At 34.4% G+C, this 22,598-nt stretch overlaps 1 protein-coding gene and 1 pseudogene across 1 annotated transcript; one reads left to right on the forward strand and one right to left on the reverse strand.

Moving 5' to 3' along the window:
- Positions 1-2,305: 2,305 nt before the first annotated feature.
- Positions 2,306-3,189, reverse strand: LOC133852774 (serine carboxypeptidase-like 50; annotated as a pseudogene).
- A 12,903-nt stretch (positions 3,190-16,092) lies between these two features.
- On the forward strand, positions 16,093-19,033 carry LOC133858803 (uncharacterized). The gene is made up of 4 exons (XM_062294262.1): positions 16,093-16,310; positions 16,445-16,526; positions 16,649-16,765; positions 18,903-19,033. The coding sequence occupies exons 1-4, from the start codon at positions 16,099-16,101 to the stop codon at positions 18,951-18,953; spliced, it is 462 nt and encodes a 153-aa protein (XP_062150246.1). The 5' UTR covers positions 16,093-16,098; the 3' UTR covers positions 18,954-19,033.
- The last annotated feature ends 3,565 nt before the right edge of the window (positions 19,034-22,598 follow it).

Here is a 22,598-nt window from a genome sequence, read left to right on the forward strand (position 1 = left end):
AAATTTAATAGAGGTTGGCCGATCCACTCTCTAGGGGGTGGCTTGGTGACTCCCTACATCTTAGGAGTGGTTTGGCCACCACCCTAGGTGTTCGACGTGGTTTAACCATCTTTGAATTTTTTTTTTCTTTTTTTAAAAAAAGAAATTTTGGTTTTTGAGTTGGATTGAAAAAAATAGGTTTTTTTTTTTGTCGGAATGTGTAGCACATGCTACATCTATTGCTAAACAAAGCCATAAAGCATTACAGAGACAGACAAAAGGTACAAAGAGACTTCTACATCCTAAGCCAGAACCAAGTCTGACTTAAAGCAGCTGCCTAAACAATACACAAAAATTATAAGAACACCTGTTTGAGCTATTCTTTACAATTAAGCACACTTGCAAAAAGAAAGAGGGCTGATCTAGTTACCACAGCCAACAAATAGTTTAGTAAAATTTGTGCATTACAAAGACACTGTGAAACAAAAAGATACAAGAGAATAAGCAAACAACCAAAAAATCAACACTGCCAGCATCAAAGAAGAAGATCATCGCCTACTGAGGTGGTGCATTCAGAACATGCGCCGTCCCCTGAAGCTCCCCAAACAGCAAACATCCACCACCAACTACCAACCACCACCAGCTATGGGTTGAAAAATATGGCGTGACCCACACGCGCCTGTCCAAGGAGAGAGATCCCCCTCACGTGCAGACCACACGCCGGCAGGAACGAGCGGCAAGACCACCAGCTTGAGACGGCTGGACCAATTGACGACAATGAACACGGTTGGAAAGCACATGTCATGAGAAACCTAATAGAAAATTACAGATCTAGCACACAGAGGAATGATATGTTGAAGCACGGCTAGAGATCCACTGGAGACACGATGGAGAGCGGCCGATCCGTGAAACCAACGCTGCATGAAGGCCTTTCAGCCAAAAACCAAAAAAAAGAAAAGAAAAGAAAGAGAAACAACAACAGAAACTCCTCAACCCATAAGGGCTAGGAGAATAAAACCTCCACCAAAACATGTCCAGGAGGAACAAAACTAGGGCAGGGAAAAGCCTAGCCTCCAATGGAACTAGCAATGGAGGAACAAAACCTCCTAGAGATTAGGAGGACCAAGGACCAGGACCAGGACGAGGAAGGCATGGAGTCTCCCTCCCCCAGCAAGCAAACTAAAAACAAAGGCTTTCTCTCTCTAGAGGAGTCGGAGTCTCTCTCTTCTAAACATAAATAAATAATAAAAACAAAAAAAAAAAGAGTTAAAAAAAAGAAAATGCTCTGATTTTTATTTATTTATTTATTTTCTTTTTTTAAAAAAAAAAAAAAATTCAAAACATGATACAGGTGGTTAGCCACTCTAAAAGAATATTGGGTGTGACCGCACCACCCAGGAGCCCTTTGGTGAGGGGTTTCGGAGGGTTGTCATGACTGACTAGTGTTTTTCTTAGGTGGTTAATTACTTATGTAATGTTTGAATTATTTTTTTGGTTTTTTAAAAGAAAATGTTTGCCTTGCATATTTTGTCCATTTCTATATAAGAAATATGCAAAATCATTATTGAATATGTGTGACTACATGGAACCAACGTGTGGTTCCATAAATTTAATGATAGATTTACAAAAAAGATGAGTAGAAGATGGGTAAGAGATAGACGTGTAACATATCTCTTATTTAAATTATTATTATTTTATAAATTTGGAGTATTTTTAAAATTTTGATTCAATTATGGGAGAGAATTATGAATTATCACCTAATTAAAAATAGGAATAGCCATTTTTATTCTTGAAGACATTATCATTTCGTGTACACTAGATAAAAAGCTCATTTGAAAACGATCACAAACTTGATTAGGATTACCATCATAATTGTACGCTGATCATAGACTTTGTAGTTTTAGTATTTATCATGTTTTAACTCTTGTATTTCACTTAATTATATGTTGAGCTAGCAAAAACGAAATGCTCTACTTCTCAAATTTGTTCTCTAAAAGTAGTTCCTAAGTAACACATTTTTCAAAATGGTAGATCTCATCCATAATTAACACATCATTTAGGAATTAACTTTTAAGGGAAAAAAAAAAAATTAGTAAATGTAGCTGGTGAGGATCGGTAAAGAAACCTGCGTGAAATAACTACTACAGCTTCCAAATTTACATAGTCTCAAGAAAGATATGTTTTAGATGACAATTTGCAGAAATCTTGCCGACGAGAAGAAAAAGAAAAAAGAAGACTGCTATTCAATATTCATCTAAAATAAGTTAAGCTTTAATAAATTGATGTCAGTACAACATGATCAGAGGAAGAACATATATATGGAGGCTCATAAATGTGATGACAAATCCTTGTTATCAAAAAGAGAAAATGAAACTAATAACTCAGCATGCTTGTCCTCCTCATAGCCGAAAGAACCCCTCTCCAAAACCAGTCTTCTATCATTGCCTGAGAACTCAATGCCTGATCACTAGGCACAAGATGCCTACCTCCTAAAACCACAACATGACTCAAATTCCCCCATTTCTGCACATACCAGCGAACCCTTCCTTCACTCTCCAAACCTTCCTCTCCGCCATTAAGATATCCTTAAGCCCCTCCCACTTCATTGTCTTCACACAAGCCTCCGTTGAAACCACACTATCCCTCAAATCAAGATGCCTTTGATACAACAAAACCTTGCTCCTCTTCACCAAAAATTCCACCATGAACTTCACACTCTTCATGAAATCGTCATGCACAGCACTTGCCACATCATCGCTGCACACATCTTGAGCCAAGGATTCCTTCACTCCCAAAGCCTTCTTCACCTCTTCTTTCCTTAAAAACGCAAAACCATTTCCGTTTCGTACGGGTGATCTTTCTTGCTAAAATCATGCAAAGTTGCCAGCCCTGTCATTCTCTTCAGCATATGCAAAACGTGGCTTCTTGCATTTGTTGCCTCTCTCCACTTGCTCATTTTGGTCAGCTTAATCGCCTCCTGTTGCGATTTCTACAACTCATTTTTCTGCCTCTCGTTGATCAAACCAGAATAGTAAGCATTCGCAGCATGAGTAGAAACCTAATTCACCAGATCCGTCAACCCGTTCCCTATTGCTACACCGCTCAAGTTCACCCACCATGACGCCGGCAAGTAAGCATTCGCCTTCAAGATGTGGTACCCAATAGCCTCACCCATCAAATATGGATGGAAGTGGAAGGGAATTGGGTTTGGCTTTAAAGATGATGTGTTGAGATGCTGCTGACAAAGCCGGCAAACCCTCCAAACCCAAATGCCAAAAAAACACCAAAAGGAGAAACTAACAAATGGAATGAGCGAGAGATCGAGGGGGAGAGAAATGGTGAAGATAATGGGTAATATCGAATGGGTGTGCTTACATTTGGTTGAGGAATTGGGAAAGGCATTAGTCTGGTTGAAGGTGTGTGTATTATTAAAGAGAAATGCTATACAATCACACTTCCACACTTTCAAGTGCATATTTTCTAATCTGACAGTAAAAATTACTATTAGATTTTGGATTTAATGATAATTTTTATTACAATGAAGTGTGGACTTGAAAGTGTGGAAGTGAGAATATGTAGCACTTCTCATTATTGAATCATGATGATGTGGTTCCGTTGGAAGTGTTTGCGTTTTCTGGTGGGGAAAAAATGGTTGGGTAACTAAGAAGGTGACAAGGCGCTAAGCTAGTTGGGGAATGGATGACTTGGTTGTCTATACGTTACTAGGTTTACAACCATTGTAAGAAAACACCAATTCAAACTTTCAAGAAAAAAAAGGGGGTGGGGGGGGGGGGGGGGGGGGGGGTGTGGTTGGGGTTTAACAAATGGAGACACATTTTTCCGTCTGCCATGTGTGCCACATTTTGAAATGTCAAAGCCACGCCAGTCAAATGCCATGTCATCCAAAGTAAGAAAAAAAAAAAAAAAGCATGAAAAAACAACAAAAACAAAAATCAATTGTGTGAAGAACATCGAGTAAAAAACCATTGATTAGTTAAAAAAAAAAAAATCAAAAACCAAGCCCACATACCCCAACCCACCAACACCAAGGCATGGTCGTCAGCTACATATTCTCGTATCAATTTCTCTGATCAGCCCCTATGTGAATCTTTGCCTCTTAATCGAGCTCTATCCGATAAGGATGAGTTATACCAGGCTGTTGCTCAGAATCAACTTTGTTGATTTATTTTTCTGGTTTCTAGGTGCTGCATGTTCGTCTGTCGTGAAATATATATATTTTGTTTACGGTATATATGTGTGTGTGTGTGTGTGATCATAGTCAGGGTAGGGAGTACTCAATTCCGTTGCTTTGCTGGGGCTATTTTTTTTTTTTTTGGGTAATATGAAACTTAAGATTTGTGTTAAGTTTGAAAGATTCAGATGATAATTGTGGGTATAACATGTTTCAAATTGTTTAGTTATATATTTCCTGCATGTCTGAAAGAATGGCTAATTCTTTCTTCATAGCACGACAATTTATCTTTTATTGTTCTACAGAAGATAAGACGAATTGTCCTGCTAAGAAAGAACTAGTTGCTCTTTAAATTTTTGCTATCTTTTATTTGAAATATCAAGTATTCCCCAGTATTCTTTGTGAGAGCAATGTATTTTAGAGGGATATGTTCTTATCAAATCATGATGTTGCTTATATTGTCCATATTGTTGCATGTTCTTGTTGATTTTGCATGTTCCCTTTTACTCATTACAATTTTGAAAAGGAAGCAATGATGCTAAGAGATGGAGATATAGAGTTATGTTGCAAGTAGATGAAATCTAAAGCTCAGGAAAAAGCTTATATATAACAATTTGGTTTCCTACAAGAACATTTTTGAGCAAGGATGCAAATAGATGGCTGATCATTGCTTGCCGCACATTAAATATTGGTATTGACTGATGGGCGGCTATTTAGTGGCTGTTTTTCATACAATTGGTTCTTAAATTTTTGGTTTTTTACTATAATGTTCCCATTGACTAATTCCCATTTTACAATGCAACCAATTGCATTTAACTCTTTAATTACTATCTTCTCATATCTAAAATTGATTAGAAACCTATTTAGACCTTTCTGTTTTAGTTCGATTGAACAAACTGCCATCAAAGTATTGATCAACCCACCCTCTTTGTCCTTAGTCTGTTCGAACAAACACAAAACTCACCATTCTACACACATATGTGACACGTTTCAACACTGTCATTGGCTCATTCAAACAAACTATAATCGATTCATCGAATAAACCATTTTGTGATAGGTTTTTTCGAACGAAATCCAATTTCTTTCGTACGAAACACACCATCTTACGTTTTTCATGCACGACACACACTCCAACCCTAATTTTCTCACTACCACTCTCATCTTCCACACCTCACCTTACACTTCCAAACTTTCAACAACAAAAACATTCCACTTACACCATCAAAACTCATTCTTTCTTCAACAAAAACACAAAACATTGTATAACACAACACCAAACACAATATATCGTCCAACTTCCATACAAGCTTTACACTATAACCTCAACAACACGATCTTTCATCAATAACAACACTCATATATAAACTTCACCACAACATGAAAGCACCAACAAAATAAGCAGAAAAGTCAATACCTTTGTGTAGGTCTGAGATAATCCTTTGTTCCACAGTCTAGGGCTATTTACAACTAGAATTCAGAATTATCATATGCACTTTCACTTTAACAATCCATCAAACCAAACACCATTATACAAAAAAAAAAAAAATCAAATGTAAAGGTTTTAGACTTTTATCTCTTAGAGTTCCTTTCATAATGCTCCTTCTAGCTCTTCACCTCATCTTTAAGCCGTCCCTCTCTCTCTCTTAAGTTTCATAGGTACGTACGTTTGAATTTTGGGTTCATTGGAATGAACTTAGTTTTGTTCGAACGAACATGTGGCTACTGCATTAAATTGAATGTTAAATCTTACCAACTCGTATGTGTAAAAATCTGTTCGTTTGAGCAATCTACACTTCGTTCAAATGGGCCTAACATATTCAATCTCGGTCATCCAGTCACACTATAATGCCACGAGGAGATGCCATTTCGTTCGAACCAAGTATGCCAAAACCATTTAAATGCGGGTTACTTTTCTCCTACCCACGCACATTGTTTTGCCATGTGGAGATCTGATTTCATTCAAACGAACTCACACAAATTTCAATTACTTTAAACGAATTCCCAATTTTAACACTAATGATCAAACACCTACAAGCCTAATTGCGCTCTATTTACACCATAAATCATCTTTATTCTCATCACATCATTTTTTTTTCCTCTCTAAATCTTATTCACTTTTTAGTATTTTTCTTAATCCAATCAAACATCTATAACCCAACATTGACCTCTTAAATCCTTCCTGACCATCAAAGCCGAACACAACATCATTTATTGATTATCCTAAGCATTTTCATGATTTGGCTACAACTCTAGATAATCAAAGTTAAAGCTTGCAAAGCATTATATGTCTATATGAAATACACCTCGATGTTTTTGGATTAGATGCTGTACAAAAAAAAAAATAAAAAAAATAAAATAAAATAAAATAAAAATAAAATTCAACATATGTGCTGTAATTTTTGAATGGTCATATTAAATTTCAAATTTTTAATGAGAAGGAGAGAGAGTGAAGTTAAATTTAAAGCGTTTAAAAAATTATAGCATTATAGTTTTTGCCCAGCACCTAAGTCAAATGAGTAGTGATTCACTACCACCTAAATATACAACTTTTCACCACCTTGTCTATGTGGCAAGGTGGTCCCCCACTTTAATTTATTTTTAAAAAATAAAAAAACTCAAAAAGTAGTGGGGGACCACTTTGCCACATAGGCAAGGTGGTGAAAAGTTGTATATTTAGGTGGCATTGAATCATTATTCAAGTCAAATACCACATCAATAACCCCAAAGATTCCTTTCATTCAAACAGTATAATCTTTATAAAATTTAGTTCCTTAAAATCTCAAAATTTTCTCCTTTCCCCCGCACGATATCACAAATTCACTTTATCCCAAAATTAAAACTTCTTAATTTTGAGGATTATGATTTGGGGTATTACATTAACGCTGGTTTTTTTTTTTTTTTTTTTTAATTGTGGATGACGGGATACTTGATTGATGTGGCGTTGAAATTGGGTGCCTAACAAAATGTTAATTTTGACAATAAAGTGATAGAAGAACTTATTTAAAATTTGAGCAAAATCTAAAGATTTAATTGTCAAATTGGAAATTGAAGAACTAAATTGTAATAAGACAAAAACTTAAAGACTAAATACGAAATGTTTGAAACTCAAAACAACAGTTGGATTTTTGAAATTATGAAATTTTTTCTTTTTTGTGACAAAAAAACTTGGAAGGTCCAACTTCACAATCTTTCATCCAATATAAGGTAAATGAGTAAACTCTGAATACTCAAAGTCTATGCCTAATTTTGGTATGAATTTAATCGTTGGCTTCGATGTTTTTAACTATCTAGATTTAATTTTAAGTTGTTGAAAAGAAAAATACAATAAAATTAAATCTATAAAAAAAAAAAAAAAAAAAAAAAAAAAAAAAAAACTCTAAAAGGTTTTATATATATATATATATATAGTTTACCGCCGCATAGTGTCGTGAGAGACCAAACTCGATCTTTGAGCATTCACAATGGCATCTTGATAATTTCTCTCAATTTAACTCTCAAAATCTACTTTAAAAGTTTTAACTAGTCATTTTTTTTTAAACTATCAAACAACAAATTCTCTAAATGTTTCTTCACTTTAAATAAATACTATTTTTTAATCGTTCACAATAACTCACATATAATGGAGCAATTTTTATTTCTTTGAAAAGGTAGAACATTGGCATGGTTTGCAAAATGTATTATTAAAAAAGTTATAACATTGTCTTTTTGGTTTTTTAAATCTGAAGAGAAAAAAGTTTAACATTTGTTAAAGAGTCTGTTATTTAGATATTTTTACAGTTTCTATCAGAAATATGGGAAAAATACAATTGAACCCTCCAAACTACCACCCTTTCTCTGGATGACCCCCAAATTGCCATGGCTTGCACTCTGCCCCCCCTAAACTACCAAAACCTTTGGAAAAGACAAATTTTGGCGAAATATCCCCATAATACCCCTATCACGTGTCATTTTTTAGTTTAAAGATTAAAAAAATTAAAAAAAATTAAAAAAATTAAAAATTAAAAAAGAAAAAATTAAAATGAAAAAAAATTTAAAAATATTGCAACCGATTGGAGGACATAGTCCTTCTTTTCAGCATCTTCGTTGGGCACAATGCACGCTTGCAACTCGGCGAACTCATCCCCGCCTCTTCGAACACGAACATGGCTAATTTTCTATTATTCGATATTTATGATATTGATCTTTCGAAGGTTATGAATGATTCCAATCTGAATCTTATTTTGTTACAAGCGATGAGTAAGTCTATCATCATTGTAGAAGACCTCGATTGGTTTCTAAAGGAGAAATCAACGGCCATGAGCTTGTTCGTTGATGTTCATATCCATTTTCCTTACTATGATTTTTTGGCATTCAAAACGTTGGCTAATAGCTACCTGGGGCTTAAGGATTACAAGTTTTTCTCTCAGGTGGAGGATATTTTCTAGAGCGGGGCGAGCTTGAGTTCAACTGAGATCAGTGAGCTGATGATTGTGAATCAGAACTCGTCTAGCCGGGCTATAAAATTGGTCTTTACGGCATTGCAAATGGACGATGACCGGAGGGGTGCGGGAAGATTAGGTCGCGGTTGGAAAATAAAACCACCCAAACACTTATCTTTTTTAAAAAATAAAAAAATAAATAAGAAATAAGAAATAACATTTTAGTTTATTTATTTATTTCTTAATTTTTTATTTATTTTTAATTGAAAAATGACACGTGGCAAGGGTATTATGAGAATATTTCGCCAAAATGGACATTTTTCAAAGGTTTTGCTAGTTTGGGAAGCAGAGTGCAAGTCTTGGTAGTTTGAGGGGCCATCCGAAGAAATTATAGTAGTTTGAGGGGCTAAATTATATTTTTCTCTATAAATATAGAAAAAAAATAAATACAAAGATTCTATTGTAAGTGTTCTTACCTGGAAAGGGTTGCCTTTGATCAAACTATCCACGCTCCCTAGGGTGAAAATCACGAGATTTGCTCATAGGAATAAGGATCAAGTCCTCTAGATCGATTGACCTATTGCACCAGTTAAGAGCATCTCCAACAAACTTGCTACTTTAGTCAAAATAGTTAAATTTCACTATTATTGGCATTTTTTCTTCTCCAGCAAAATAGCCAGTTTAGTATTTTTTTCCTAACACATAAACATTGAATAGGCAATGTTGCCTACTCACCGTTCATCAGTTAAAGCTTTTTTTTTTATTAATATTTTCTCTCTCTCCATCTCTCCCTCTACTTCCCTCTATGAACGACAACAGTGGAAGGTAATGGTGCTCGGTGGTTTTTCATTGAAATCTGGAAATTATCGGTGATTTTTGAGTCTACGACATCCTTTTGTTTTGTTTTCTGGCGCTATCTACTTGTTTCCGGCAAGGTCTGGTCATTACTGGTGGTTTTTGTTTTCTGGCCATTAATGGCGACGTTTGGCCATTAACGGTGGGTTTCGTGGCTTTCCGGCGACTTTGTGGTGTTTTTTGGCACTGGGTGATCGTCTTCGGCAAGTTTCCGGTGGGTTTGTGGTGTTTTACGATAGTTTTTGTGATTTCCAGCAGTTCTGTGGGTTTTCTGGCAGAGAATGAGGGGAAAAAATAATAAAAAAAGAATGAAAAATAATATTTAAATGAAAGTAGAGAGTAGAATAGAATATCTGTTGAAGAGAATATAGAAAAAGCAGTAGCTAAAGTAAAAAGTTATATTTTTTCAACGGCTATTATTGTAACAATCCAGGAAAAAACGTTAATTAGATCTGCGCTATCACCCCAAAAGGACTAATCGATTTGAAACTTTCCCTAAAATCACTTATAAAGCTCAGTTTCACCTAGTAAGTAAGCAATGTGGGACTTAACACTCATCTATACTTTATAAATCACTTACTCTATGTGAATTATTTATCTCTTCCCAATATAGGACTAGAGTGTTACAATTACAAGCTCGTAACCCGTGCTATGCGCGAGATTCTTCCTTATAATTTAGTTTCATAATAAAAAATAAAAAATAAAAATGGAAGAAGAGAAGTATAGAAAATATAGATAAAAAATGAAAACTGAAAAATACTAATATAATATAATAGTGTTATCTTTTCTGTATTACACAAAGTAATAAAAAACTACTCAATAAACATAATATACTAAGAAATCATCATATCCCGTACAAAAAGCAAACATAGGAAACTCTCTCTCACCATTATTTTCTTGAATTTAGTGTAAAATTTACAAAAGAGAAAATAAGCAATTTGAATAAAAATAATATATTAATTACGTAAAAAATAAGGGGAAAAAAGAAAAAAAAGAAAAAGAATTAAACGAAATAAGAGAACCATAGAAAATATAGACAAAAAATGAAAAATGAAAAATACTAATAGAATAGAATAGAGTTTTCTTTTTCATATACTTTTTCGGTTCATATGAAACCTTGAAAATCAATATTGTCTATCAATTAAGCACGTTAACGATGTGCATTATACCGGAAAAAAAAAAATTCAATGAACAATGTAAATTAAAAAATCGTCATACCTTGTACTAAAACAACAATTAATGTAAACTCTCTCTCTCTCTCTCTCTCTCTCTATGGTTTCCTTGAATTCAATGTAAAATTTAGAAAGAAAAGAAAAAAAAAAAGAAAAAAAAGAAGCAATTTGAACAAAAAAAAAATTAATATAAATTAGGAAATAGGGACAAAAAAAATGCAAAGAAAGAACAAAATCATAGAAAATAAAGTAAAAAAAAAAAAAATGTAAAATGATAACCACTAATATAATAGAAAATAATTATTTTTCTATATACTTTTTCCAGTTCCAAAGAAATTTATAGGTATAAAAGAAACTACAGTTAAATCGATATTTTTTTAATTTGACCATCATTCTTATATATAGCGTAAAAGAAACTACTTTTTCAACATAAATAAAAAAATAATATAAATTATCAATGTAAAAATAAGGATAGAAAATCAAATCAGAAAGACAGAACCACATAAAATAAATACAAATATATTATTTTCAATTCTAACGAACACAACCCCAACAAACTAAAAGGGCAAACTAAAAAAACAAAGGTTATAGCAGTATTACAAACAAAAAGGTTCTAACAATAGCAAAAACTTTGCTCTCTTTACTTTGAGCACCACTCTCCGGTAAAGTAAACAACATTGCAGTTTTGCATAGCCACAAACCATTACTTTTCCATTATTTATTTGAGAAAGCGAGAGATATTGGAGTGACTTTTGACATTTTCCAAAGAAAAAAAAACTGATGTTTGACTCTTTGAAGTTTAGTTTGTAACGAAAATTTAGTGGGAGGGGAAGCGGTGTTTGAGTAAAAGATTTTACTTAAAGGAAGAAAGAGAGAGGTAGAAATTAGTGAGAATTTAATGACAACAAAATTAGATGTTTCTATTCATTTTCTATTCAATGGAAGAGATTTGATTAGGAATATTTTTTCCAGTTTTACTTAAAGGAAGAGAAAGAGGTAGAAATTAGTGAGAGTTTAATGACAAAAAAAATTTGACGTTTCTATTCATTTTTTATTCAATATAAGAGAGTTAATTAGTCATATTAAATGCACCGTTTATTTTACTTGAAATACACAGACTGGTTTAGTTTTACTTAAATTATCAATTTTTTACTCAAATGACCGGTTCAATGTTTAAAAAGTATGATTCCTAATTCTAGACCAACTTTAAGTTGGAACTTGGCTTATATATATATATGATATATGATATGTTTCAATAAAAATAAAATCCTTATAATTTTGAACATTAAAAAAAAAAAAAAAAAAAAAAAAAAAAAAGCATTTCAAATTTAATGCTTAATTAACTCTTTAGTGTTTTAAAAACATTTACATTCCTTTTGTGCACAATAATCAAATAGAAAGAGGTAGAAAATAGTGAGAATTTAATGACCAAAAAAATTTGACATTTCTATTCATTTTTTATTCAATATAAGAGAGTTAATTAGTCATATTAAATGCACAGTTTATTTTACTTGAAAAACACAGACTGGTTTAGTTTTTCTTAAATTATTAATTTTTTACTCAAATGACTGGTTCAATGTTCAAAAATTATGGATTCATGCACGTGTCCTAATTCTAGGCCAACTGTAAGTTGAAACTTGGCTTATATATATATATATATATATATATATATATATATATATATATATATATATATATATATATATCTTTCAATAAAAATAAAATCCATATGATTTTGAACATTAAAAAAAAAAAAAAAAAAAGCATTTCAAATTTAATGCTTAATTAACTCTTTAGTGTTTTTAAAACATTTATATTCCTTTTGTGCACAATAATCAAATAAAATTTTTCCCTTTTTTGGCTTTAAAAAGCAGAATAATACTTACAAAAAATAAGTGAAAATTGTAAAAATCACATAAAAGAAAAACAAATATCTCATAAAACATTTAAATGAATTAAAACATAAGACCCTTATTTTTAGTTTAATTCATATAAATTAAAACATGTTAAAATCTTTGTTCTCATAGGTATAGTTTAGAATGAAAATAAGTATGAAGAAGAAAAAAAGTAAGAAGAAAACCACGATTTTGATTATCAAAATATAAAATATAAAATTAGCAGGAATTTTTTTTAATGTCGATGTGATACTTATTATATTTCAATCCTATATAATTCTGAACATTCGAAAAAGCAAATGAACAAAAAAAAAAAAAAAAAATCTCATAAACATTCAAATAAAGAATTGCTCAACCACAAATTTCACAAACAAAATGGAAACATATTTATATTTCAACCAAAAATATAAAAATATCAAAGAGTTCTACTTAAATCATTAATTGAGAGAGAGAGATGCTACTTGTACCATTAATAGAGAGAGAGAGAGAGAGAGAGAAGTAGATTAAATAGACCGGTTCAATATTATTTAAAAGACCGGTTCAGTACTTAAATGACCAGTTTAGTCACTAAAAAATATGGGTTCATGCCACGTGTCACTATTCTATGTCATTCTAAGGAAGAACTTGGCTTTTATATATATATATATATATGATATGATATGATAACTTTTATTGCGGGAGATGCTTTGACATTGGTATCTTTCCAACAGTTCCATTTGGCGGTTTGGTTTCTAAATTTTCTCTCTTGACCTCTATATGTGACTCTTGCCTTCGTCCTTTATACGACACTCTCGTAGTTTGTCACCATTGGCAACAATCGCTTGGGTCTGGCTTTAGCTAACTAGTGATCACCTTCTTTGCTCTTTTCGTCTGTCGTTGCTCGAGTCTTAAGAGCACTAGTAGCAGATGACCTATAAGGTTTTATTCCTTAAAATAGGAAAAATTTGAAAAAAATTACAAAAAAAATAAGCCACAACAGTTGCCCTATTTTAGGGCTTCATGCTTGGGTAGTTACAGTGCTATCCAATACATTGGGTAGCACTGTACCTACCCAATAGATTATTTTAATAAAAAAAGTATATCTCTCTCTCCTCTCCCTTCAATCCTTCATGTGTCCTTTTCACTCCTCCTCCTTTCTTTCCATTCTCCTTCTTTTCCCAACCAGAACGAGTAGCTAAACTAGCCCCCATTCTCCTTCCTTTCCCACCGTGAACTCTCCTCCTTCTCCGCCTCTGGCGTTCTCCGGGGCTCTAGTGAACTCTCCCTCATCGATCTCCACGCCACCAGTTGAAGCACCTGGACCGGCTGTGAATGGTGCCGTTTCGAACCGATTCGCTGTCGCCGGATCTCTGGCTGTTGTAGTACTCGCTGGAGGAGGGCCCATAATGAATCTCTTGGCGGCCAGAAGAAGAGCATTCAGCAAAGAGTCCTTAGCTCCGAATTGCAAATAATGGCCTTCATTTTGGATCTGCAATGCCAAGAATAACTTGAAAAAATGAGGAAGCTTTGACTAAATTACAAACAATTCTTTGCGATTATGCGAACAACACGATTATTCAATAGGCAAAAACTATTGTAGCACCTTTTGTTTGAGAATCTGGGTGGAGAAGAACTCGACCTCGAAGGGGAGGGAAGGGGAGGGATAGGGGGAGGTGAGGATGGAGGTGGCCACCTCCCAAGCAGTGTCGGTCTGTTGGAACTGCATCGGCCATTGATAATGGTAAAAGATAAAAAAAATATTATTTTAATATATATGGGAAGATAAATGGAAGTTGTTGTGGGGTGTTTTTGTATAGGGAAAAAAAAAGGGTAGTTTGATTCCTTAAATTTTTTCTAAATTAAGAAAAATGATAGGGAATCTGCTGCTACTGCTCTGACACCCTACATCCTTGAAGACATTATGTACTCACATTCGTATTTGTTTCCATGTAGATTAATTGTCGATGCCGGTGTGTGTTGGGAGATTTGAACAAGAAACAAACAAAAAAATTGTGGATTGTGAAACCTTCGAAATCACAATTGGGAAGCTCCAAAGGTACTTATAAAACCCACCAAATTACATCACAGTGAGTCGCCAAACTTCCCTAACTACTGTACCCTCTAATCTGATCTTCTTCTACCTTGAATCCCAGACCAACACCAAGATTCGTACAAAAGGATCCAAGAAGGTACACAGGTAGGATTAAGATGGCAGCGGCTCGATATATTGTGAGGTCTAAGACAATAATTTTAAACGAGGCATATATATATATTATATACATATTATATTTTTTTAATAATTATTTTCCTTGCTTTTAAGATTTAACATTTTATTGCTAGTAATAAATTTGTTTGCATATTTTTTTTAGATTTAATTATTTTTTTTATTCTTCTATGTTTAAAGCTTTTCATAACTAATGCATATTTCTAACATATATTTATAATTAAAAATATTATAAATAAAAAGGTCACATAAAAGAATAATAGAATAGAACCTGGATTATCAATTAAGCTTCACTTTATAATAAAATTATGTAACACTTTTAACCTTCATAATAATTTTTTTTTTAATAATTAGTAACTAATTTATACAGACAAAATAATAAATTGGCATCCTTTCGTAGTTCTATATGCCTAATATTAGTTTATTAATATAAGTTCCTTTCCGGCTTTCCCTTATTTTCTTGAAAATAAAAAAATAAAAAAATACTGAAGTTGCATTGGAAAATGGCTGAAAAACAAAGAAAAGATGAATTCAAAAAAAAAAAAAAAAAAAACAAAGAAATGACAACACGTTTTGTTTGAAATGACTATAGCCATTATGACTATCAAAAAAGGTCAAGCTCTCCACAGGATCGAAAACAAAGTGAAGAGATCTTAAAAAAAGAGAAAAAAAAAAAAAAAAGCAGAGCTTGACGGTGTTCAATACCTCACTTTAACTAGGTGCGAGATTGCCGAATGGAGTGGAGTCGAGGAGAGAGGCCGGAGGTTAGAGTTGGCTGTTGGTTAAGCGGGCGAGCTTGAAGCAGTGGTCCTGCGCCTCCTAGGCTCCTACTTCTTGGCTGCCGGAGGAAGCTTTAGGTAATTTGCTGAGAGAGATTGTTTTGTTATTTTTATTTATTATTATTTTTTTTTTCAAAACAAAGAAAAAGTGCTATTTGCTTCTTCTATTGATTTTTCTATACGGGAGTTATAGAGTCTCAAATGGAGAGATAATGCAATGTTAAAATTTGTGTATCTAGGCATCTGACGGTTGGTTTTTCTATGTGAGTGTTCTTTAATCTATCAAAGGAAAAGATAAATCACTGTATTTATTTTTCTTTGGCAAAATCTTGTGTTTCTGGGCCTTACGGTTGATTTTCCGTGGGATTTAGAGTCTCTGAAAGGAGGGTTGATGCATTTTTTTTCTTCTTTTCTTTAGCAAAATCGTTGTGCACTATAATTGGGCTCTTTTTTTTTTTTTTTTTTTTTTTTTATAAAAAAACTGTCTTAATTTTTTCATATCTATAGAGCATAATACTATTTTTGGGGACCTTTTTCCACTGGGGGCCTATTTTTGGGGGCCTTTTTCCACTGGGGAAGAGCCGACCCTGGATGGCAGTTTGTACATGATCGATAAGTGCTTGATTAAATGTCTCACTGATGACTGCTTGGGCATTTTGGCTTTCAGGGACAATTTGTATATCGTCAAGACGTCAACGATGAGAGTGTACAATGGTTTCAAAGAGATTCTGAACATTCAGAAATTTTGGAGAATTGTGTCCTATACCGGATTCTACTGCTTCGCTGCGGTCGTGAGCTATGCTTACACGAGTAACACGTGAGTCTAGTACCACTTCACAAGCTCCTGTATAATGCTAAAAACTAATAAAAAATGTCTTGGTCTTGGTGCTTATGTTTTTATGGCCTTCTCTATTTTGTGGCCTTTTTTGTTTTGGGTTTTTGGTGTTGCAGAACGAGAGCTGGGTATTCTAGAGCTGACCAATACTATGCGTCTTATCCTGCTGGAACCGAGCTCTTGACCGACACAACTAAGGTTTATGAGAAATATGATTTCAGAGTTTCACTTTGCAGTTTTGGATGTGACTAATGTCTCTTTTTGATATAATATTGGTCTTTCACTTTGGATTGAAATTTGAGTTTTTGATTTGTTGCTAGTTATATAAAGCTGCACTTGGCAATTGTTTCGAAGTGGAAGAGTGGGGTCCACTTGAGTTCTGCATCATGGCAAAACACTTTGAACGTCAAGGGAAATCGCCATACCAATATCATGCAGTAAGTGCTGCAATGCTACTTATTGAGTATACTCAGTTTTTGCATCTGTATGATATGATTACACTCAGTTTTGTTTGCTGGTGAAAGCTGATTGATCAATTACATCTAGTAACTTTTTTACATGTACGAATTCATTGCCTTTTTCCTTGTACATGTTGCTATTGTATATATTCGGACCATTGAAGTAAAAAATTGATGCTTAAAGATTAGATGCATGAAATCTTGAAATTTTTGTTATGTAATTTACTTGTAAGCTGGTCCTCATTTTCTGTAATGATCCTGTTTTGGTGAAAATTGTTTTGCACCTTCAATTGCTAAGTATAAACTTTAACCTAGTCATTGATCTTCTTTTTATTACAGTCAAATGGGGGGTGGATTGTTGTTGAAATAGAGTTTCTAAGGTTTCCCAGATTGGCTCGAGTAAATAAATTTTTGAAAAGGTAAATTGTGGGTTCTTCTAGAATATCATCTGGTGATCCTAAAATTCTATTTGGGTAAGTTGGTCCGGAAAGAGGACTAACTGAAAGATTTCAGGTGCATATTTATAGGTGGGGATGCAATGTTGGTGCAAATTCCCTTTTATAAGCTGATTTTGTGTCTTCCTGGTACTCTATTCCCCATTTCCACCAAAGGTACATCTCAAGTACAATCGCCTGCCGCTTGCTAGCTTCTTTACATCAAGCTTTGGGTTAAAAATTAAAAGTTTATTTGTTCCCCTTCTAGCAAGGGGAAAACTGATTTGTTAAGTAATGAAGTTCTTGAGCATAAGGTTGTACATGTATAGTGGTTAATGTTTGACCGCAACTGGCCCCAAGTGAAATATGAGCCTTAAGGAAATGTAAAGACCAAAAGAGAATGTTCATGGATCTTCAATGCTTAGGCATATTTGGAATTTTATTTGCTTGTGCTGGCTCTATTTGGGTTGCTTGGATTCAAACTTATTTGCTGAAAGGAAGGAGTTTCTGGAGGGTTAAAATTCCTTCAAATTGTTCTTGGTGCTGGAGAAAATTGCTTAAACTTTGGGAGTTTGCTAGGAACTGTATTAAGTTTGAAGTTGGGGATGGTAGCAATATTCATATGTGGTATGATTAGTGGCACCCTTCTGGTGTGTTGATTGAGAAGTATGGCCCTCGGATTGTTTATGATGCTAGTAGCCGGTTAGATGCCAAACTTATTTCTGTCTTGAATAATAGAAATTGGTGTTGGAAGCCTACTAGGTTTGAGGCTCTTGTGGAGATTCAATGTCGTCTTCCGGAAGTTTCTTTAGGTCTTGTTGATAAGCCAGTGTGGCATATTGCTCGTAAAGGTTCTTATGTTTGTTCTGACACTTGGGAGTTTTTGAGGGGAAAGAAACCTGATGTTCTTTGGTGGCATTTAATATGGTTTCCTTTAGCTATTCCAAAACAAGTGTTTATCCTCTGGTTGGCTGTTCAGAATCGCCTTACTACGGGAGATCGTCTTTTGGTGTGGGGATTTCAAGGAGATATTAATTGTGTTTTTTGTAGGCATGGTGTTGAGAGTAGAGATCATTTGTTTTTCGATTGTAGTTTCAGTTCTCGTATATGGCGTACTTGTATGCAACGTTGTCCTTTTATTGCTACTCATACTGATTGGCAGTGTTTGTTGGATGATGGTTGTAATCACTGGAAGAAGAAGACTTTGGCTGGGATTCTGTGTAGGCTTGTTTTCAGTTCTGCAGTGTATAACATTTGGCGTGCTAGGAATGAAATTAAGTTTCATGGGCACCCCAAATCTGAAGAACAGATTCTGAAGTTGATATTTTGGGAAGTTCGTATTAGAATGTCTGGCTCAAGCAAATTTAAGAAAACTAGGGAGAATATTAGAATTTGTCAAATCTGGAATTTAGCTTGTTCTGTTTTGTATTAGTTCCAGATTTGTTTCTTTGTTGTTTCTATTTGTTGTTTCTTTTGCTTTGTTGGTTTTTGCTGCTATTGTGATATAGTGGCTCTGGTTGTATTGTTGTTTCTTTGCTCACTTTTGGTGCTTCGTAGTTGTTAATAATATTGCTTACTTATTCATCAAAAAAGAAGAAGAAAGAATGTTCATGGATCCTTTTCCAGGTAACTCCATAACTATAGTGTTCTCTGACTTTCGCTTTTTCCCTCCGTGTTTGCAGCAATATATGGCACACCTTCTCTCTCATGGACAGCTTGACGGAAGTGGCTAAAAGGGAATACCACTCTGCCAGACGAGTGGAAATGTCATAAGTTCAAAATTGTCTGATGGCAATCAAGTAAAAAACAAAACAAAAAAAAATAAAATTAGTTTAGTGGATTATTGTCTGATGAACTTCAATTTATCCCGTTTTTGTTATATAATAAGAATTGCTTCTTAACTGCTGCAGTTTTATCTCATTATATGTTATGAAAATAAATTATAAGGGATATAGCATGCAGTAGTTATCTTTTTTAGGGTCAGTATTATAGTAGTTATCTTTGTTTTAGTGGGAGTTCATCTCTAAGAGCACTAGTAACAGATGCCCTATATGTAGTTCTATTCCCTAAAATAGGAAAAATTTGAAAAAAAGTTGCAAAATCCATGCCACAACAGCTTCCTCATTTTTCATGGACTTGCTTGGGAAGCTACAGTGCTTCCCAACAGATTATTTTAATAAAAAAAAAAAATAGCTCCTCTCTCTTTCACGTTGATTCACTCATTTTCTTCCTTTTTATCTTTCTTTCCTTCTCTTTCTTCCCGCGAATCATAACAGTCTCTGCACAATCTTCTCCTCCTCCATTTTCTCATGAACCAAACAAAGTTGCAAACACAAATTCTCAAATCTTATTCAAATTTCTCACAAAACAACAAAAACAGATAATAGTCAGTGAATTAATTTTCTCGAAAAAATTACTCCGAACTCCTACAAACTGGAACAATGAAACCTGACCGACGGAAACCCAGCACAATCTTTTATACACAAACACGGGATGCTTGCAGGGATTGACTAGTCTCCCGGGTATTCGAATCAACCGCAGGTTCTGATCTCGTGTGGGAGAGGTTTCTGCAGCAGGTTCGGATCACGGGATTTTCTCGGAAAAATTCTTTATGCGAAAATGTTACCAATCGAAACAAACAGAGAAGCAAAAAACTGAAATTTTCTAGAACTCACTTTTAATCTCGCAAGGGCCGGAATCCGGTGAGGTTGGGCGTAGAAAAAGAGGGGATTTGTAGGTGGTGGTTGAATCGGCGGTGGCTTCAGCTTCGTTGCAAATGGTGGTTTAATCGGCTTCGGATTTGCAGGTGGGTATCTGATTCCTCTTCTTGCTTATTTCTTTGGATAAATAAAAGATTGAACTGTGATTCTGTGAATACCTTTGAAATTGAAGACATGGCTTCTCTTCAAACAGAGATATCAAAGCCTTGGGCATGGAGACTCTGAGAGTAGTTTTCTGAGGGCATGTGATCAGATTCAACGAGGAAGAGAGAAGGGATTCATGGGAATCAGTCAATGGGTTTTCAAGGTAAAAATTAAAAGATAAAGGGAAGAGATCGGGAGAAATCAAGACGCTTCTAGAATAAAGTTAAAAAGAAAAAAGAAAAAAAAAAGAGTAAAAGATAAAAAAAAAAAAATATTATTGTAACATATAGGGAAAGATAAAGGGAAGCTGTTGTGAGGTGTTTTTGTATAGGGAAAAAAAAGTGGTTTTGTTCCCTAAATTTTTTCTAAAATAGGGAAAATGGTTGGGAAGCTGCTGCTACTGCTCTAAGTCATAGAGTCTGTGTTGTTTCAGTTATCTTCGTAGGGGTTTTATCTCCAAGGGGTAGGAGTCCTACTCCAATTCAAGTTACTGTAATTTTCTTATTTAAAGAGTGATCATGAATAAAGAAGTAAGCAGGATTTAATCCAAAACTTTGTGATTGTAAAAGGTCTAAATATCTTTAGAAACTAAAAAGTGTACGTTCTCTTAGAATTTAAGGTTTAAGTTCCTTTAGAACCTAATAATCTATCATGTTACGTTTAACAATTATTCACGTAACGTTATACCCTACGATTTTAGCAGTACCAAAAAAAAATATTAAAAATTGGACCACTTTGTTTCATATATTCACATCATATTTTTACACCAGACATTTAAAATCAATCAACATTCATCTTTTTGGTCGACTTTCAATTGTTGGTATCTATTGGGAATAATCCCACTTGGCCTGTCCCATTTCGAAGATTACGAGCTTCTGAGTCTACATTGACTCACTGGTGATTGCGGGCCCGTAATCCATCAGGTACGAACTTGCGAGTATGAATTTGGATACCCTAGGGCTCTGGGAAGGTACTACCTCGAGAAATAACATAGCGAACTAGGGGTGGCAATATGTGATCTTAGATTTTTTAGGATTGCACCCAGTTCCTGGAAATCCAGGACTAAAATTAATCTCAGATTTACCGCCTAGAATCTTGTTTTGAGATAGGTAAGGAAATAATTTTAGTTTGGGGAGGTAGAGGATTCCGACTCTAGGCCAAACTTTGACGGCACTCCTAGGTCAAGAAATGAGCACAGAACTCTAATGCAGTTAAGCCCTCATCACTCATCTTATAAATATGCCCTTACACTAAGTATAAACCTAAGACAAAATTATTGTGCTTTGGCATTATTTTCTTTTAGAAACTTACTTAGGCATCAAAGTGAGATCTACTGGCAACCCCAGTACTTTCTCTTGATGGTATTGGTTCTCTTTGCAGTGGAACGGAAATTCCTGGGAGGTGAAGAATATTGGCGATCACCAGCTCAAGCCATATTGAAAATTGTGTCAACAGTATCTTTTACGTGCTCTCTCCAGAAGTAAGTTACGCGCGTAACTAGCTTACAGGAAGCCTTAAAATGTTGTTTTCACTATGGTACGTCAATAGTTACGAAGCTATGGTTGAATCTTATATAGATAATATATATATATATATGCTAATTGTTGGGAGTTAGGCCATATGCTTTAAGCCCAGTTGCAATTGGAGGAGCTAGTCGGGTAAAGCCCACCAACAATCAGAATTTATTAGCCGCATTTGCCAACTTAAGGCCCGAGTGCCGATCGGGGTCCACCATCATTCCTTTGTCATCTAGGCTCACTATCGATTGAGGATTGGATCCAGACATCCACTTCGATCGCCATCAAAAGCCTCCACTAGTCTGAATTATGAGATTCTGTTAGAGGTTGATTAGACCTACATTAAAAAAGGGAATCTTTGGATTATCTCTCTAAATTGGTGATTCCAGAGTATGATTATAACGAACGCCCCGATTTACAGCATCTAGACATGATCAATGTCCTTTCAATTCCTCAAATCGAGGAATAAGACACTATAACTTATTGACACAGATCGCCTGCCCAGCCAACATTCTTTCTTTACCTAAAGATCTAGGGGTATGAGAATTAGTCATCGTGGCTGCATTCAATGCTTAGCTCCTACATAAACCGCACGAGGACCAAGTACGAAAGATCTTTTGGCATATTTGATCTTTCAATCTTGACTCTTCCCACCTCAAAACATAAAATTATTCTAAGTCTAGTAATTATCCACCTTTAAGGTGATAACTAAGTTAGGCATCAAAGCTATTTCCCGCCAACACATCCTGACAAGCTTTTTTGCCTCATCTCTTTCTCTTTTGCAGGAATCAATTCATGTGTGTTCATTTTAAGAGTAGCCAAGTTACCAACCGGAAACTGTCTCAACAAACAAGTTAAGCAACAATTGACTAACATGTAGCCTTAGAAAATGTTGTTTTCACTCTGGTACGCCAATAGTTTATAATATATGTATGCTAATGATGATCGAAATTGATTTTCCAGACTTACATTAATTGTGATTTCTGTATCAACAAGC

This window comes from Alnus glutinosa, chromosome 1, assembly GCF_958979055.1.
Source record: "Alnus glutinosa chromosome 1, dhAlnGlut1.1, whole genome shotgun sequence".
Taxonomy (NCBI): domain Eukaryota; kingdom Viridiplantae; phylum Streptophyta; class Magnoliopsida; order Fagales; family Betulaceae; genus Alnus; species Alnus glutinosa.

Coding starts and splice junctions, on each gene's coding strand:
- LOC133858803 (XM_062294262.1), top strand. CDS start 16,099: ATGATCGATAAGTGCTTGATTAAATGTCTCACTGATGACTGCTTGGGC. Junction 16,527..16,648: donor TCTTGACCGACACAACTAAG/GTTTATGAGAAA, acceptor ATTTGTTGCTAG/TTATATAAAGCTGCACTTGG. Junction 16,766..18,902: donor CGCCATACCAATATCATGCA/GTAAGTGCTGCA, acceptor CCGTGTTTGCAG/CAATATATGGCACACCTTCT.